The sequence below is a fragment of the Podarcis muralis genome, chromosome 14 (genome assembly GCF_964188315.1).
Source record: "Podarcis muralis chromosome 14, rPodMur119.hap1.1, whole genome shotgun sequence".
Taxonomy (NCBI): Eukaryota; Metazoa; Chordata; class Lepidosauria; order Squamata; family Lacertidae; genus Podarcis; species Podarcis muralis.
In genome coordinates this window covers 41,991,428-42,011,166 of record NC_135668.1, presented here as the reverse complement: position 1 = coordinate 42,011,166, position 19,739 = coordinate 41,991,428, and the positions used below count along the sequence as shown (strand labels likewise).

Below are 19,739 nucleotides of genomic sequence, written 5' to 3'. Positions count from 1 at the left end.
TTCTGACTTGCTATAAGCCTAGAGCCGATTCCTTTGTAAAACGATAGCAAAGACCACAAAGGAGACAGTGTGGAACATGAGAAGCCACCTTACACTTGTCTAGCTCAATACTCAATACTGTCTACACTGACTGGCAGCTACTCTCCAGGACAGAAGTGCCTCAGCTGGGGATGGAGAGCCACAGCATTAGCTTCCTGGTGGCTGCCTTGCTGCCACTTACAAGGAAGATGAGAAGGAGGGGAGGGGCAGCCCAGACGCCAGCCTGCTGTAGGGGCATTGCCAGTAGTGCTCGATTGGCACCTTGCCCTCCCTGCCGCCTCACTCCGTTGTGGGGATCCCTTCAACAACAACAAAACATGCAGATTGAAGACCCTTTTTGATTTGCTAGATCTGACTTCTGCTTCTTTCCTTCTAGAAACAGTAGCTGAGGGGGCTATCAAGGAAGGAAGATAGATCAGGGGGCAGTTGCTCTTAGTAGTAGAAGGCGGTGAAGTCTTCATCGGAGCTTTTTCAGCAGAAGTTGGATGGTCACCTGTCAGTTGTGGTTCCCTGCATTGCAGGGGAGTTGAACTAGGTGGCCTTTTGGGGGGTGAAGTCCAATTCCACGATTCTATGGCGGGGAGGAGAAGCACCAAGGCTTCCACCCATCCAAAGAGACTGCCTGGAATGGGTGGGTCCTTAGGACCCCGAGGACAGACCGGGAAGACTGTGTGTGTGTGTGTGTGTGTGTGTGTGTGTGTGTGTGTGTGTGTGTATCTGTCTGTAATTCGAAGGTGGGCAGCGCCAGCCAGCATTGCGCTGCCTGGGGAAACTAATGATAAACGCCTTAACCCTTTGCGCGACAGGCAGCTGCAGCAAAAAAGAAGATCCCTCCTCCTTCTCCTTCTCCTCCTCCTCCTCTACCCTCCCCTTACACCGGCTAGGAAGACCATGTGCTGCCGTCGCCGCTACTGCTGCTCCCTCCTCCAGCGACTGGCGGAGAGACTGCCGAGCGTCTTCCCCGCGACAGGTGCTGCTGCCGGCTCTCTCCCGCGGCTGATGCTGGGATGCAGAGCGTGGGGTCTGGGAGGCTGATTCTGCCCTCCATCCTTCCTGAGCGCTGCGAGGGGACCCGGGAGGTGCACGTCCAATGGAGCAAGACTACATCCACATGCACAATGGCTCTCTGCACGGCTGTGGCTTAGGATACATACCTGTCTTCTACTACAGCTTGCTTCTTTGCCTGGGGCTACCAGGTAAGGCATCACTTGATGGGGGAGAAGAGAAGAGATGGGGGGGACGGGGAGGCTGGTCCAAGCCCCAGGACGCTCCCTGGACCACTCTAGAGAAGGAGCGATTCGATGGCAGCCCATCAAAACTTGGCGCCTGGCTTTAAGTTCCTCCGTGACCAATGGCTTTCCCCTACCCAACCCCACAACTATTGTGACTCTTTAAGGATGTGTGGGGCAGGGGCAGGGAGGTGGTCTGAAAAAAGGTTTTTTGGGGGGAGGGGGTCACAGTCCCTGTGCAGAGGACACAGTGGCTGGTTTCCATGAAGAAGGACCCTGCTGGGGTTCAAGTATAGGTGCCGGGGCTGAGACTTGGGGAGACCCCTCAGTAAATCCCCACTGGGGAGCCAACAACAGACAGACAAGGTAGGATGGAGTGGGAGAGAAAGAAGAGAGTCAAGGGCAGGTGAGGTGTGTTAACTCTGCAAAGTTGGGGTTTAGCAAGTCTTATTGGTAAGTATCCTGCCTCCGATCAAAAGCCAATCTGGTCCAGCCTCCTGCTTTGAACAGCGGCCAGCCAGATGCGTCTGGGAAGCAGGGCATCAACGAAGCAGCCCTTTCTTGCTGTTAATCCCCCAGCAACTGGTGTCCAGTGATAGACTTCCCCTGAATCTGGAGGTTTTGTTTAGCCACCGTCATGACTTTATAGCCATTGATAGGCTCGTTACCTCCGTGAATTTGTCTAGTCCTTCTTTTGTTAAGAACTCCCCATCCAATGCCTTCCAAACCATGTCCCGACAAGACTAAAGTGGCTTGCAGCACACTTTTATACAGAGTGATTCGCATAAGTCAATGGGGGCAGATCTCGCCCACAATTACAGCCTGTGCGTGCTTACAGGTTTCCTGGCATGCTGTTTTTGCCTCCCAACAAATGAGCTGTCCGTGGTGCTGACACAGCAATGACTGCTTTGAGAGAACACTTTTCTGGCTCACGGTTCAAATGCATCAACTCCGTCTGCCAGAGAAGTGGCTTGACAGTTGTTGGGGTTTTTTAAAAAAATGCTTGGCAGATGCAAGGGAAATGTGGGGTAAGGGGGAGAGAACAATAACATTGCTCATAGTACCTGTGAAAATTAGAAATGCAGACCTCCAAGGCAACCTTTGCAGGTGAGCCTCATTACTTGTGAACCATTAAGCTAATTCTTTAGAGAGCAAAGTCTTCTCTCAGCCACAACCGCAGGGGCTTTGAAGCCTTAGAATCCCAGGGTTAAGGTCTTGTATGTGTGAAATTGTAGTGAAATGGCTTATTATACTGCAAACTGCCCTGTGACCCTCGAATTAAGGGCAGTATATAAATTTAATAAATAAAATAAATAATAAACAGCAAGAAGGAATACATATATATATATATCCAGGGTGCTTTTAAGTTTGGGCAGAAGAACTTCCTCTCTGCTGAATAACCACACCCAGCTTCCTCCCTGGCCAATTGCACTTAGAGGTTTTCATTTCTTAAGTAAACCAAGTGGATTAATGCTCTAGAGAGAATTAGCCTTGTTAGGATAGAGGTGTTCAGTGTGAAAAATGAGCCGCTATGGAGAACTGGCAAAACATTTCACCCACATCACTCAGCAAGCTCCTTTGCTACGTTTTTTTTATCCTGCACTTCACCCAGGGAGCATGGGATGGAATTGATAACCTTCCCCCTTTTCATTCTCACAACAACCCTGTGAGGTAGGTTAAAAGTGAAGAGTGGCCGGCCCAAGGTCACTCAATGTGTTTTGTTGCAGAGGGGAGATTAGAGTCCAAGGCTGCAATCCTATCTACACACTTTCCTGGGAGGTAAGTCCTCTTCAACTCAATGGGCTTCACTTTTCAGTCAGATATGGACAGAATTCCACTTGCAAGCCTCTGCAGGGCAAGTCCAGCCCTTTAGCCACTACTCTGTCTGCCTCTCCACTCAGATTGTGGACAAAATAGGATTAGAGCTTCAGAAAAATCACATCATCCATTTGCCACCCCTGTGGATTTTATAACCAGATCATTTTAATAAGATCTGGTGGTCTGCTTTTAAAAAACAAAACAAAACCACAATGCTGGTAAAAAGTGCAATTCAACAGCCACAGAAGCTAAAATTCAGACAGTTAACCTGCATAAAGCAGCTTCAGAGTTATAACTTGACCAGTAAACTTCCAGACATTTCATGGGGGTTGCAAAATGCAGAATGTCTTCCTTTTGAAAGGAAAAAATAGTGATTCCTTAAAATCACTGCATACCTGCCGTGAAAGAGCTTCCCATATGGGGGATGCCCTTTTCTTTTTCTATGCACATCATACTTTCCCTCCCAGCCCTGTCCTCCAGTTCAATTAAGTAACATTAACAGCACAGCCCTGTACATGATAGCTCAGTCGGTTGAGCATGGGACTCATAATCTAAGGCTTGTGGGTTCAAGCCCCATATTGGGCGAAAGAGTCCTGCATTTCAGGAGGTTAGAACAGATGATCCGACTATGATTCTATGATTCTATGTCCAGCCCAACTGAGTTCAATGAGGCTTACTCTCAGGTAAGCAGATATAGGATTGCAGCCTAAATGGGTTGTTCTGGATTTTGCTTTTGCTTTTTAGTAAGACTTCTTAACCACTCTTCGCCATAAATCCCAGAGCGGCTTACAACAATGAAGCAATACGCAGTTATAGAAACAGATAAAACCATTATGATGATGGAGGTGGCAAAAGTTTTCCAAATGGAACAGGGTGGTATGAATTTGACAAAAGAAGCGGGATCCCACAGAACAAAACTCGTCGACTCTCAGAGGCTAAGCTAAGGAGGTGTGGGTTGGGAAAGCTGTACAATGCTTTCTCAACACATCTCCATGAGGAGGGAGTTCCACAGTATAGGAGCTGCCACAGAAAAATGTCCTCTCCCAGACCACGCTTCCCTACAATACTGAGGGTGGCAGAACTACCAAAAGAGTTCTTAACACCTGAGAAGATCAGAAGGGATGGAAATGGCCTTTCAGATATTTGGGACCCAACCTTTTGAAAGCTTTCTGGGATTGTAGCAGGATTATGAGGTTCCTACTTTAGAGTACACACACCAGACAACCGCTGGATCCTTTTGAGTTGGGTCTGTTAAGTGGGGAATGGAGAAGAAGTTTGTTTGTTTGTTTGTTTGTTTGTTATTGGATTGACATACTGCCTTCTGGCCAAAGCACCAATAGCGGTTTGCAGCTTGAACATGAGAGCAAATACAAAGACTGACAGAATCCTCTCGTGCCAAGAGGGAGATGATGGGGTACGTGCTTCCTGGCCCGGTGTTCCTTTCTTCTGCCTCCCCCCAGGGTTTGCAGCCCCCAGGGGAGGTAGGATAGGAAAGAGCTTATTTAAAGGCTAACCTCCCAAACTCACACTTTCTGAAACAGTGAAAGAACCTAAATGCAGCCATCCTTAGAAACCTATTCTTCTCCATATTTTGCAGCGCAGTTCTCCTGCCAAGTAATGTGTACCAAAATGCATCCACTGAGATAAAGTATCCAACTTTCAACATCGTCATGAAAATAACATGTACAAATGCATGTATTAGGCAAAAATCCATACTGAAATGCTGATAATTTTCACAAGGACTTTCTCCCACCCCCGAGGGAATTCAGAGAATGATGTGGAACTTAGCTAATATTTGTGATGTCTAAACCACAGAGCCTAGAGCTTGCTGATCAGAAGGTCAGCGGTTCAAATCCCCGCGATGGGGTGAGCTCCCGTTGTTTGGTCCCTGCTCCTGCCAACCTAGCAGTTTGAAAGCACGTCAAAGTGCAAGTAAATAGGTACCACTCTGGCGGAAAGGTAAACGGCGTTTCCGCTCACCAGAAGTGGCTTAGTCATGCTGGCCACATGCCTGTACGCCGGCTCCCTCGGCCAATAAAGCGAGATGAGCGCCAAAACCCCAGAGTTGTCCGTGACTGGACCTAATGGTCAGGGGGCCCTTTACCTTTACCTTTAAGTTGTTTTAAACTATTTTCAATGTTGTGTTTCGATGTTGTAACCCACCCTGGGACCTTAGAGTGAAGGGTTGCGATCGGATGATGATGATGATAAGATTGGGGAAATGAGGTACTGAGAGAAACCAGAACAGACAGATTCACCCATTCCCAACTGACAGGCATGTTTTCATAAGAATACAGCTGCCTTATATTGAGTCAGAAGACAGTTTCATCTAGCTAACTACAGGCTACACTAACTGGCAGGGTTTCAGCAGCAGAGACTCCCAGCCCTCCATGGAGGAGCTGGGGATTGAACCTAAGACCTTCTTCATGCCAAGCAGATGCTCCACCACTGAGCTACACCCTTCCCTGGTGACCACAGAATGATGACTATTTGGGGTGCAGGTAAAAAAAAAAAATGAGCAGGAAAGGGAGTATTGTGGGAGGGAGCATGGCTGCCTGGCTCAAGCAATGGCCAGGAGCACTCCAAGCTGCAACATTTTGTTGCAGTTTCCACTAGTAAGGTTGGGTCAGGACCTGATCCAAGGTGAGTCACAACAGGAGCATGACCACCATGCAAATATATGGTAAGAGATTAAGAAATTGGTCCCCAAAGGTTAAACTGGTCTAGAGATACCCAGTGGAAGGGAGGTGACCTTGAGGGACCTTTGCAAAGGAACCAACAGGAGGGGCATTGTTAACTGAGGGGGTTTTTTGGGGGGGGGCTTTCCCAGCAATGGACCACATCAGCCAGTAGACAAACACCAGAGCGCAGGCACTCTAACAGCTGCTTCCGCTGCAACTGAAGCAGACTAGACAGCCAACCTTAGCAGCTAGACCAAGTCCTGAAGATTTTGAGGAGGCTTGATTAACAACTCCCTCTCAGAAATGATATACACTCTCTAAAGTGCCTCCCCCCCTCCACAGACACACTTACAGGACCATTAAATCCAGAGTTTACAATTAGCTAGCTGCACTGCTGGTGGGTTTTCAAGATCATCAAGATGACCTCTTGTTCTCTGCCTGTTTTGTGGATCTGGAGAGGATTTCATTATGTCAAGCGCAGCCAAACCTTCCAGAGTAGCTAAATGGTGTGTTTTTAAAACACCATTCATTATAGAAAGAAAATCTGCTGCATATTGATCTGGCTGGGCAAGCAAGGCTTTGGAAGCACCGTGTCGTTTGCATCATCTTTATTTGTCAATGATTAATAGATAGAGATATATAGGAGATGCTCGCCCTTGCCTAATAGCATATCATTGAAATGCAAGGGTGACGGCTCTGCTTACTGACTTACAAATCCTTCGCTCAATGTGGAAGCGCTGCTGTTGCAAACAATACTTTATTGGCTCTTAAGCTGCAATTGCTCATTTTGGAAGCCGGCATTGCAAATTCTGCATTGCTGAGTAGTTAATCATGCCGTTGTTACTCTGCGTATATACACTGAAATATTAAGTATGCTCCCTCTCCCTCCCTCTCTCTCGCTCCTTCCCTGCCTCCCTCTCTCTCTCTCCACCTCTCTCCTTTCCCATCTGGAATTGTATGCCAAGAATTCAGATGAAATGTTCCTAGAGGGGGAGAGGAAAGCAGAATGGATATGTCCACCTAGCAGATTCGCTCTGGCTATAATCGAGCATCTTTTTTCCTCAGTATCTGAGGATGGGGGCAGGGAAGGGGAACCTCCTACAAAAGGGGAGGGTTAGGTCTGCCTCTTGGGTCTCCTCTCACACAGGAGCCAGGGTAGCTGTTGACAGAATTGATCGAGTCCACCTTAAGAAGCTGAGCGCAGGAAGTTAATAGAAATCAGACACACCATCTGTATCTTCCTGAAAAGAGCTGGGCGACAAGGAACATAGGAAACTGCCTTATAGTGAGGCTGGCCATTGTGTCCATCTAGCATGGCAGTGGTGGCTGGTGCCCACTGGGGCTGGCAGGGCGAAAGGCAGGGAGCCCAAACAGGAGGGGGGAGCCACAGCCAATGACAGACTGAGCCAGCAAATTCTAGTGTTATCCGCATCCTCCTCTCTGCTGAATTCTGCAGCAGCAAAACTAAGGACTAAGGAGGAGGAATCTGACAGCCACAACCACCCACTGGAATGGTTGCAGGTGAGAAGGCAGACAAGTAAGAGCTGGCTGGGGTTTGTGGGGCAGTTCCCTGTTTTCCCCAATGGACCAGTCTGCACTGCAGCTCTACACTGATCAGCAGGGTCCAGGCAAAAGACATTCCCAGCCCTAGCTGGAGATGCCAGGAATTAAACCTGCGACCTTCAGAATACAAGACAGACGCCCTGGCACTGAGCTACAGGCCTCCCACTCTAGTAAGGCTTGGGGGAAATGGCTGAAGAATTTCCCCTTGATTTCTTACCACTGCAAATATTGGATAGGTAGTTCTTCTGAAGGAACAGCAGCTTTATTGTGGCTTAAGACTTGGGTGGTGCTGTGGGTTAAACCACAGAGCCTAGGACTTGCTGATCAGAAGGTCTGCAGTTCGAATCCCCGCGACGGGGTGAGCTCCCGTTGCTCAGTCCCTGCTCCTGCCAACCTAACAGTTTGAAAGCACGTCAAAGTGCAAGTAGATAAATAGGTACCGCTCCAGCAGGAAGGTAAATGGCGTTTCCGTGCGCTGCTCTGGTTCGCCAGAAGCGGCTTAGTCATGCTGGCCACATGATCTGGAAGCTGTATGCCAGCTCCCTCAGCCAATAAAGCGAGATGAGCGCCGCAACCCCAGAGTCGGCTACGACTGGACCTAATGGTCAGGGGTCCCTTTAGCTTTCCCTTTAAGCTCTCATAGGCTAGAGTCAGAAGGGGTGTGCAAGTATCTCTCTGTGTGATACACATGTACACACAAACACACATGCTCCCTCTCCTTGGACAACACTGGCAGCCTGTATTTCTGTACAGGCTGAATTCATTCCATTAGGAGCGAGGGCACAGCTAACGAAGTGATCAAAAGAGACCACAAGGATCCCACACACAACAACACCTTCACCGCATGCACTTCCACAGCCTCGATTCGGGAATGTCATCTGAGGACAGGGTTTCCATTGCTAGCCTCCACGGCTGTACATGTACAGTATGCTGAGCATGGTAGAAATGTGAGGATTTCATTTCAGACTTGCGATAAGACAAGGACGGCTTGAGCCGCTGAGTTATTGGCAGGGAGGGTTTGTGCAGATGTGCTGGGGAACAGGACATTTATCTAAGGCAGGGGTGGGCAGATGGTAGATCTGGTCTGGCTAGTAAATTGCTGGGTGATCTGCATCAGGGAAAGGTTTCTGGCTTGCAGTCACACACAACAACAACAACCAAAGCCTCTCTCCACCACCCTTAAATCAGGCAGCTGGAAATCTCGGACGTAGATTTCAATGTGCATTTGGAGGTTGTCTCACTGTATGAAAGGGGCTATAGCTCAGTGGTAGAACATCTCCCATGCATGCCAAAAGCCCCAAACTCAATCCCTAGCATCTCCAAGTAAGACAAATACAGTGGTACCTCAGGTTAAGTACTTAATTCGTTCCGGAGGTCCGTACTTAACCTGAAACTGTTCTTAACCTGAAGCACCACTTTAGCTAATGGGGCCTCCTGCTGCCGCCGCACTGCCAGAGCACGATTTCTGTTCTCATCCTGAAGCAAAGTTCTTAGCCTGAAGCACTATTTCTGGGTTAGCAGAGTCTGTAACCTAAAGCGCATGTAACCTCAAGCATATGTAACCTGAAGTGTATGTAACCTGAGGTACCACAGTATAGAGAGATTAGACAAATATATGGAGGACAATGGCTACTAACCATGATGACTATGTTCATCGGAGGCAGTAATGCTTCTTAATGCCAGTTGCTAAAAACTGCAAGAAAGGAGAGAGTTCTTGTGATCAGGTCTTGCTTGTGGTTGGCTCTTGTGAGAACAGGATGCTGGACTGAATGGGCCATTAGCCAGATCCACCAGGGCTCGTCTTATGTTTTAAAGAAACTACAGCTCCCAGAATTCCTTGGAGGAATCCATGACTGTTCAAAGTGGTGTCATCGTGCTTTAAATGTATGGTGTGAATGTGGTGGTATATAGCCACTTGGATAATGGGTTCACCGCCAGTATATAGGAGATGAAAGAGAGAGAATGATGATGTTTCTCTTTGTCTGCTTTCTCTATGTGGCAGCCAGAATGGAGATCAGTGATGGGGAAAGCTTTGCCCGATGAATTTCTGCCTGTCAGAGAAGAGCAGAAGCCTTGGGTTGCAGGACTGACAGATATTGAAAAGCAATTTATTATTCCTTCACATCAAGCAGGGCTTGTGAAAATTGTGCCAAATGATAATGCTCTGAGGCTCAGAAAGAGGGACAAATGACGGCTTATGTGGTTAAAGTGAGATAGTGTCTATTTTTGTTGCAAGGGTAAAAGATCCATAAAAATGGCTCGGAGGGAGGTTAAAAAAGTAGCAGGTGGCAGGAAGGAGTATGCATTAAAGACACTTAGCCCTGGTCAATACCATGAGTCTGGCAAGAGTGTCTGCGAAGCTGCCACTGTTTTAAAATACAATTTCCAGGGGGTGGAAGAGCTGTGGTGGCAGATGCTGTTTAATTTCAGGCAGCAGGGAAACAGCAGCACATTGGGCACAACTTGGAAGTAGCCTGTGGTCTCGAGCTTTGAGTTTCTGCAAGGAAGCGCCCGCTGATTGCTTTGCTAAGCCAAGGTCAGAGCAGTGATCGCCAGCTGCTGAAATGAGCGCAGCACATGATGTTGGAAGTACAGCCATTTTGCAGAGTAATAACAACCTCGAAGAAGTCTTATGTCCAACAGGCATGCCTGGATTCCTCGCGCTGCATGGTATCAGCACATGGTTAGACAGAATGTGCTCGTGGGAAGTAATCCCCATGAGGATCGTTCAAATGAGATGGGTTTGTTGAACCTGGAGAAGAGAAGGCTTAAGGGGAGACACACCTGGTGCCTTCAAATATCTGAAAGGCTGTCACATGGAGGAAGCAGACTTCTTCTCTGTGCACCTCTGTGTTGCTCAGAGTGCAGGATTAGGTGGGGGCTGCAGGGAGAAGATTTTGACTAAACGTTAGGAGGAGGTTCCTAATTGTAAAAGCTGTTCATCAGTGGTATGGAGATGGGGCAGCTTCTGGGATGCTGTTGTTCCAACATCCCTGCATTGAGAGGGGAAGTTGATCTTGATCCTTTGGCCTGCCAGACATCCTTTGTCTACAGTTTACATAATCTGACCACTGGCTTTGTTGGTTGCTGGAGGGCCACAGATTCCCCATCCCTGGACTAGGTAAGAACATTAAAAGAGCCTAATGGACCAGGCCAAAGGTCCATAGAGTCCAGCATTGTGTTCTCATAGTGTCTATGGAAAGCTCACAAGTAGGATCTGAGTGCAGTAGCACCTATGGAGATGCAGGGCTTGCTGCCTCTGCGAATTTCAATGGTCTTCACTGGGTTGTTTTAGAATTTTCCTACTTTGAGCATTTCCCTCCTTGAAATAAAATTGCATGTCTGCAAAAACTGAGGTTCCCCCCAAATCAGTTCATCCCTGCCTCTTGTGCTTTTGTGACTTTAGCTTCCATGCCTGGGCATTGGAAACAGAAGGAATGGTTAGCAGCATAGCTGAATTTTATTTTCCCCCCCTGTTGCAGGTCTATTTGATTAACAGAACCTACATACATTGCGCACGCACGCACACACACACACACAATGTTCTAAAAGGCATTGTTTGGTGCAAGGTTTTGCTGCAAACAGTGATGGATTGTGGTCCAACTTGGGAAAGGAAAGATGACCTCGGGACTCGGATCGGGGATGGAGGACAGGTTGGATGAGTCAGTTGTTTGGCAGCCAACTTTTTCCTTCCCTTGCCTCGGGCACTGTTACTTATCCACATGGCAAGCACATCAATTAACAACAAAAGCGCTGGGCAATTTCCCCCCCCCCCCTTTGTACGAGATGCTCAAGCTGCAACAGAGAAGGAAGCCAGGACTCTGCTAGATCATTGCTTCTCAAACTATCTGAGGGCAAAAAAATTATTACCGGTGTGCCAGGGACTGGTGCCACATTTGGTCCCTGAATTGTCCCACCCAAACTGGGCTGTGGTGGAGTCGCTGCAGACTAGCACCCAATGGCCTGTGGACCAGCACTGGTCTGCAGGCCAGCACCTTGAGTATCACAGCTCTAGATGGCCTGCTTATTGAGCACTGATCCTGATTTGATTGCACAAAGCTTCCAGGGAGGTGAGGGCAGAGGAGAAATTCAGTTCAGTTCACCTTTAAAGGTGAACCTTCCTAACTTGCTCTGGCAATATGTAAACTCGAAACACCCCAGTCCTCCAGAATTCACACTTCTTGGGCTTTTGCAATGCAAATCTCTCACTGAGGTGTCAAAATTTGCATGTGCTTGGGTTAAGTATGCATATATATGCTTATATTCACTCTAAAAATGCAATATATTAGGGGCGATTGCTTTGCAAAAGTATGTGTCAATTAGGCAAAATGACATACAAAAATTGTGTATATGAGGAGAAATATTTGCTTTAAATGCTGATGAATTTTCACGGGGGCTTGCTTTTTTAAAGAAAAAAAATGCAAACTGATGTGGAAGAGCTGGATTTAATATTGGGAAAATGTTGTTGTAGTAATTTTAATTGTTTAGCTATAAGGCATAACAACAATAACAACCGTACAGAATTGAACCACAAATCTGGCTCTTAATTTCCTGACTGCCAACATAAACAGAGAAACACACAAAGTAACATGGTTTTACAGCAAACAAAAAAAAAAAACCCACATGAACTCATTTGGTGTAACACAATTCTTATTGTGGCTATACTCAGACAGATTTTTCGTCTTCATGGCGAGCTTTAGAAAAAGAACACCGAGTAATATACTCCTCTATTGCTGTTTTGCAGAACGCAGAGTAATTTCTTATAGCAGCCATCAAGAAAGTCAGAGGGCATAACACTAGGGCTTTGTTCTGTGAAAGCAATTCTACATGAAGCCCTAGCAATTAACTTCAAATAGTTAGCTGCCCTGATGGTCTGTCTAAATACATGGATTCATTGGGAAAATGAGAAAATGAGAGAAACCAAAACTGACACATTGCTGCATCCAAGTACTGTTGAACAGCTCTTCCCACCAGAAAGCTCTTCCTAACATTTAGTCGGAATCTCTTTTCTTGTCCTTCGGAGCCATTGGTTCAGGTCCTACCCTCCAGAGCAGCAGAAAACATACTTGCTCTATCTTCCATGTGACAACCTTTTAGATATTTGAAGATAGCTATCATATCTCCTTCCAGTTCTCCTCTTTTCCAGGCTAAGCATACCCAGCTCCTTCAACCATTGCTCATAAGGCTTGGTTTCCAGACCTTTGATCATCTCGTTCACCCTCCTCTGCACATATTCCAGCTTGTCAACATCCTCCTTAAACTGTGATGCCCTCTGTAGACTATATCCTTTATTGAAAATACATTCTGATTTGTTTGTGGGGCATATATGCATCTTTCACCCCTCACTTCTCAATGCATTTCCCTATCTGCAAAAAGGTCCGCTGGCTTGCTTCTCAAAGGGGATTTGTTGTGCTAGGGTGACAAGACTGGTTTGACCCACTTTAATTGCACAGACCTAACTTTCCAGTATGCACTTGAATTCCTCTTGCAAAATACCGACGGTCTCTAGCGCTCTTCTTCTTCACTCAGACAATAGGAAACAGACAGCTCTTGTGCATCTCAGACTTGCCACTTACTATCTGCACATGATTGGGGGGGAGAAAGGTGCATCATTTCCATTTGCAGAACAAAAATGCAACTAAGGAGTGCTCTCTGTTCCTTTTGATGAGTGGAGGAAACTGTTGGCTATCTCCCAGCAGTCTGCCTGTGTTCATCCTTATAGGGCATGCATCACAAACTCGATTGCAGATTGAGGAGAACAAGACTAAGCAATAGCTCATATGTGAAATTCGTGGTATTTCAAGAGAGTCACACTGACATTTGCCTGTGGCAGGTGGCACCCATTCTGAAAATATGGACTTTCTTTGCTTGGTGAGGACTGATGCATCAGAAAGGATAGCAAAAGACCACTGACTTCTTGGGACAACGGGATAAACAGCCATCTTTGCCTAGGGATCTCACTAAATTCATAGACAGAAATATAAGAGGTTGCCTTGTTCCAGGTTAGACAATTAGACAACTTTCTTTGATGGAACGTAAGAGGCCCAGGTTAGACTATTTGCCCATCTATCCTGAAATTGTTTCCTGCAGGTCAGTGTCGGGGTCCAAGTTAGTGGAGTTTGCAACAAGTGTCAGGTGAGAGGCAAGTCCACGGTCAGGTTTGGCTGAGGCAGGAGATCCGGAAGTATGCAGAGCACAGAGTTGGTATATTATCTTTGTGGTTCTATATACTGATTTCCTTGCTTGCTTTTTGTTGGCTTCTTCAATAGTCAAAGAAACCCGTGGCAAACTACAAAGCCAGCTATATCAGAATCACCAATAAGACACATCTAAAAATGAATATACTGTGACTGTATTTTTTTAATAAAAAAAGTGTTTTCTTTCATAGTGTCTGTAGACCTAGATTGAGCTAAAATGGATCTCCAGACCTAATGCAGAAGAGTTAGTGCAAGAAGCTTATGCCCTGGATTCCAGTGAACCTTATCTCTCCCCTATCTTAATGACAAGTCTCTGGGCTTATTTGTTTTATCTATTTGTTTTATAGATGTTTATCTAGTTTTTCAGCAGACTTTTCTCACCAAGTGGCAAATGTAGCACACTTTAATGAAACATAAAAGCACAGTTTAAAACTTAACACCAACCTTAACAATAACCAACACAAACACACACACACATAACACCACAATTCACCAAGCACAGTCATGAAAAAAACACAATTTCAGCAGTGTGGAGGCAGTGTGGTGTAGTGTTTAGAGTGGCAGGCTGGGACCTGGGAGACCAGGGTTCAAATCCCAACTTGGCCATGATGTTCACTGGGTGACCTTGATCCAGTCACTGCCTCTCAGCCTATCCTACCTCACTGGGCTGTTGTGGGAGATTAAATGAGCTATTAATGCAACAAATAAATCCATTCCACTTAAAATCAGTCTACAAAACATCAGTCCAGGGATGAGGCCTGCCTGAGCCCCCTTGGACGTTGGGATGGGGGAGAAATTTGGTTCAGTTTGTACCCAAAGGTGCATAGAATCTCATCTCCCCATCTCTGTTAAGAAATGGGCAGCTGCATTTCTTCCCTGTGGTAGCTATTAGACCAAGCAGATCTAACAGCAAAATGTGTTAGATTGAGTGTTGAGAGACGGATTATGGGCAGCAATCGAAAGGATTTCCTTTAGCAAAGCGATGGTGCTCAACTACCAAGACATGCAGCTTTTTATTGGCAAATGACAGTGGACGCTTGGGTTGTGAACGTGATCCGTGTGGGAGGCACATTTGCAACCTTCAGTGTTCTCAAGCTGCAACACTGCATCTGCACACGCGCGGGTCGCAATTTGGCACTTCTGCACATGTGCAAAGTGCGATTTAGTGCTTTTGCGCATGCGCGAACGCCAAAACCAGGAAGTACCGTAAACTGTTCTGGTACTTCCGGGTTCGGCGCAGTGTGCAACCCAAAAACACATAACCTGAAGTGTTTGTAACCCGAGGTACCACTGTATCTCGCAATCCATTTAAGCACGAAAAACCCATTTTCAAAGCTGAGTAGGAACTGCTTCTGATGTAACAGAAAATCACAGTGAGCAAGAAGCTTAACAATAGAATCGTAGAATTGGAGAGTTGTAAGATACACCAAGGGTCATGTAGTCCAACCCCTTACAGTGCAGGAATCACAGCTAAAGCATCCTGGACAGAGGTTCACCCAACCTCTGTTCAAAAACCTCCAATGAAGGAAGGTCCGCCACCTTCTGAGGGAGTCTGTTCCACCATTGAACATCTCTTGCCATCAGAAAGTTCTTACTAATGTTTAATTGGAATCTCCTTTCTTGTAAATTGACTCCATTGGTTCAGCTTCTACCCTCTGGAGCAGCAGAAAGCAAGCTCCATCTTGGGAACATCTCAAGAGGCGTCCAAATGCATAGAGGCATACAGACTGATGGAGAAACAACTATCCAAAATATATTATGGAATATATTTCTGGGAAATGAAGCTTAAAGCGGCATTTAGAAATCTAAGAGGAAGAGCGGTAAATGTCAGGCCATAAGTGGCAAATAATATGCATTCAAGCTTTCACTAGAAGGTGCATATAAGGACATCATTTCTGTTGCTTCCATCATTTCCCTTGCTTCTTATTCAGAGGAATCCTCCTAATTATTCTTGATTGCCTTTTCAAGGCCAATCAGCACGATCTGGAGTTTAACATTAAATGTGGCGCAGTTAGCTCCGCAGAAGTACTAATTGCTGTACACATATAAAAATGTCAATACTTGGCAGCGTGCGCTGTTGGTAAACCAAACCTCTGCGCTTTTGTTCATGCACTAATTAAATGGGCTTCGGCAAGTGTGGGTGGGTAGAGATTTGCATGAGGCTGAGCCAGCACGTTTTGCGGGGAGGATGGAATTAAATCAGGGCTCAATTAAAGAGCGTGTTCTGAAGGACCGTGTCCTGGATCCATGAAACACATCATCTTCCAACAGTGAGATCAGGAAACCTGTGGCCCTCCTGTTGTTGTTGGACTACAACTCCCATCAGCCTCTGCCAGCATGGGCAGTGATCAAAGATGATGGAGATTGTAGTTCAGCAACATCTGGAGGGCACCTGTTTCCTCACCTCATATTTTGATTCGTAGACAAGTGCGTCCATGTTTTATTCCAAATCTCTTTATATCAGACCCCATCCCTGAAATTAGGGATGCCAACCTCTGATTGGAAAAGGACTCATGGGCAGGCAGGTGGGGGCTGAGGGCAGACTGGGGGGGTGCAGAGCCCCATCAGTTCCATTGGAGCAGCCTCCATTTCTCCTGTAAAGCTAACAAAACTCTCCTATCTCTCTCCCTCCCTTCAGCTAACATTTTGACCGTCATCATTTTGTCCCAGCTGGTGGCACGCAGACAGAAGTCCTCCTACAATTACCTTTTGGCTCTGGCAGCCGCTGACTTGCTGGTGCTCTTCTTCATTGTCTTTGTTGACTTTTTATTGGAAGACTTCATCTTGAAGAAGCAAATGCCAGAGGTCCTGGACAAAATCATCGAGGTCTTGGAATTTTCGTCCATCCACACGTCCATTTGGATTACTGTGCCGCTGACCATTGACCGCTACATTGCTGTCTGCCACCCTCTCAAATATCACACGGTTTCTTACCCAGCCCGCACTCGGAAAGTCATTGTCAGCGTTTATATCATTTGCTTTCTGACCAGCATCCCTTACTACTGGTGGCCCAATATTTGGAAAGAAGACTACACAAGCACACTGGTCCATCACATCCTCATCTGGATCCATTGCTTCACGGTCTACTTGGTGCCCTGCTCCATCTTCTTCATCTTAAATTCCATCATCGTGTGCAAGCTTCGCCAGAAGTGCAATTTCCGCCTGAGAGGCTATTCCACTGGGAAAACCACCGCCATCTTGTTTACCATCACCTCCATCTTCGCCATCCTTTGGGCTCCAAGGATTATCATGATCCTCTATCACCTTTACGTCTCGCCAATACACAACAGCTGGTCAGTCCACATTGTCTCAGATGTTGCCAACATGCTGGCGCTCCTGAACACGGCCATCAATTTTTTCCTGTACTGTTTCATCAGCAAGCGCTTCCGCACAATGGCAGCCACAACGCTCAAGGCTTTCTTCAAGTGCCAAAAGCAACCTGTCCAATTCTACACAAACCATAACTTTTCCATAACTAGCAGTCCCTGGATATCTCCAGCCAACTCCCACTGTATCAAAATGCTGGTTTACCAATACGATAAGAATGGAAAGCCTATAAAGATATCGCCATGATCGTCACCCAAAAGGTTTCCCAGCGGAGGAAAGTTCTTTTCAAGAGGTTACGTCAATGGGCTGCGACTGCCGGAGGAGCAATGGTCACTGCTAAGAGTGGCTGTTGGATTTAATTTCTCTCCCAGAGTCAGGAGAGTTGGCTAGAACTGTTAACAGGAGCCTTTGATATCGGGGAGACAGAAAGAGGCAGCGAATCAGGCTACATCTCCTACAGGGCCTTGAAAAAAGAGGCTTTCAGAAGTGGCAGTTAGATGCCTGAGCACTGATGCCATGGAACATTGTTGGTGATAATAAGCCACTGAGAAGTGTACCTGAATGAACTTATGTTCTAACCAAGCATACACCTGTACTGAACATTTTCTCTATATATATATACATATATAAATATATATTTGATGGGGTTATTTACATTATCTGCCCTCGCTTGGTTGTTTTTTTTGTTTACAAAATGTCATGGAGTCCTGCCACATGGATTATTCCAATGTTGAAGACAAGAAGCGATCCATCTGCAAAGTATTGATTTGTATGGTGGCTCAGTGTGTCTTTTTAGGTTCTCTGGAGGAATGACACAGAACGGGAAGAAGCCATCCTGTGGCCCACAAGGCAACATGAGAGCTGTAACTTATCCTTTTCACTACGAGTGCTGTGTTTCATGGAATGGTTGAGCACATTGTGCCAAGAGCAAGGAAGGGATTTCTTGAGCAGAGAACAAAAATAACATATTTGAGCATCTCTTTTTTAAAAGAACCTTTTTTGAAAATTCCATATTGAAGCTCACTAGGTGCTTTGATCCCTGGGTGATGCTGAATTATTTTGTGGTCTATATGGAGACAATAAATCTCACAGAAGCCCGAGGAGACAGCAAGACTTTCTTGAGTGGGCTCCTAATGGTTATTTGTACACATTTGAAAAAACCAACACCTTGAATGTATGGAGAATGGGGTGCTTTTTGTTTTTCTATGAGCTCCAGAATTAAATCATTCATCTTTCAGAGTTACCTCTCCCTCCCACTAAAAGGGGTTCAGAAGTAACATCCAAGAGACCTCATAGCTTAACAGTGACCAAGAAAGAATCACATTCTTTCAGCAGTATGGTTAGAACATTTTTAAATAAGCAAGTCCTTCAGAAGCCCAGCTTCAAAAGCATATGACAAATGACACCAGAGTTTCTGAGACGTTTGGGAAACAGTTGAGGGGAAAGTGTACTTCACGGCTTGCTGCTGAATAACTGCGTTGGTCAGTTAACTCTGGCCGTAAAGTACGGGGAATGTAACTCCTGGTGTGCTAAGCACCATGGTAGGTGCAGGATTTCAGCGGACCTCCGCACACTGGACTGCATTGTTTCCTCACATGTCTCAATCACCTTGTTCATTGCTAGCCCAGTTCTTCCGTCTGTTGCTTTCAGGAACAGGAATATGAACCCCATGACAAAGAGTTGTGGAAGCGCATTGCTGGGGGCTGTGTGATATGCAGAGTCCACACTGCCAATCGGCAGCTATAAAGAAAGGATGTATTTGCAACCTTTTTGCAAAGGTGTATTATTATTATTATTATTATTATTATTATTATTATTAAACTGAATTTAGGGAAGCTTTTAATATATGATGAATTATTGTATTTTAATGTTTTGTTGGAAGCCGCCCAGAGTGGCTGGGGAAGCCCAGCCAGATGGGCGGGATATAAATAATAAATTATTATTATAATTATTATTCAATACCGCCCTTCATCTGAAGATCTCAGGGCGGTTTTCAATCTAAAAACACAACAATGCATTCACATAATAACAAATATAAACAATAACAAACACACACACACAGTTTAAAAGGTCATTGATTGTTTAATTAGCCAAAGGCCTGGTCAGAGAGGAATGTTTTTGCCTGGTGCCTAAAGATATTTAACGAAGGCGCCAGGCAAACCTCTCTGGGGAGAGCATTACACAAGCAGGGTGTATAGATTTGTGGCGGTGAAAACAAATGCAGGTAAACTGTGGCTTGTAACTAAGTGAAGGGCCCATTTCTAGGAGAGAACCATGAAAATTTGCACACGCGGTCAAAGTGTAGAATCGGGGCAATTGCCTGATATCTTCATAGGAGACCAAAGGAGAGTGACTCCCCTGTGTTTTATGTGGATACTGAGATTCTATATCCCTAAGGGCCTTGACCCTATATGGAAGTCACAGCTATGATCAGGTCTAGCCCATGATTTTGGGACCCCCTGGGCAAGTTGGGCCATCCTATTTTAATGCTACTATGGCTTCTTAGCCACAGGGTTGTCACCTGACTCGCCACCGTTCCCCATGGCAAGGGGGTGCCCTTCAGATGTTGTTGAACCAGAACTCCCATCAGCTGCAGCCAGCATGGCAATGATAAGGAACGATGGAAGTGGTAGTACAGCAATATTTGGTGGGCGCCACATTGACTATCCCCGTTCTAGGGCACCTGTAAGCCAGGTTTTAGCCTCAGTTCAGTGCTGACAACCAAACTTACCTTCCTTAACTATCAAAGATCTTTTGTGTAAATGTGAGTTTGCGCCACAAATTGCAGGTATCTAAGTTGTGGGTAAGAGAAGGAAGAGATTGTTGTCACTGGGGGTTCCCCTTATCACAATTTGGATACTGTGCAATGCATATATTAAAACATT

General features: G+C 46.0%; 1 protein-coding gene across 1 annotated transcript; it reads left to right on the top strand.

Moving 5' to 3' along the window:
* Window positions 1-791: 791 nt before the first annotated feature.
* On the top strand, window positions 792-18,667 carry GPR139 (G protein-coupled receptor 139). The gene is made up of 2 exons (XM_028707185.2): window positions 792-1,235; window positions 16,166-18,667. The coding sequence occupies exons 1-2, from the start codon at window positions 1,130-1,132 to the stop codon at window positions 17,098-17,100; spliced, it is 1,041 nt and encodes a 346-aa protein (XP_028563018.2). The 5' UTR covers window positions 792-1,129; the 3' UTR covers window positions 17,101-18,667.
* The last annotated feature ends 1,072 nt before the right edge of the window (window positions 18,668-19,739 follow it).

Bases quoted from the DNA above. Each gene is read 5' to 3' on its own strand.
- GPR139 (XM_028707185.2), top strand. From the start codon at position 1,130: ATGGAGCAAGACTACATCCACATGCACAATGGCTCTCTGCACGGCTGT. The intron at 1,236-16,165 runs GTAAGGCATCAC...CCCTCCCTTCAG, and splicing joins TCTTTGCCTGGGGCTACCAG to CTAACATTTTGACCGTCATC.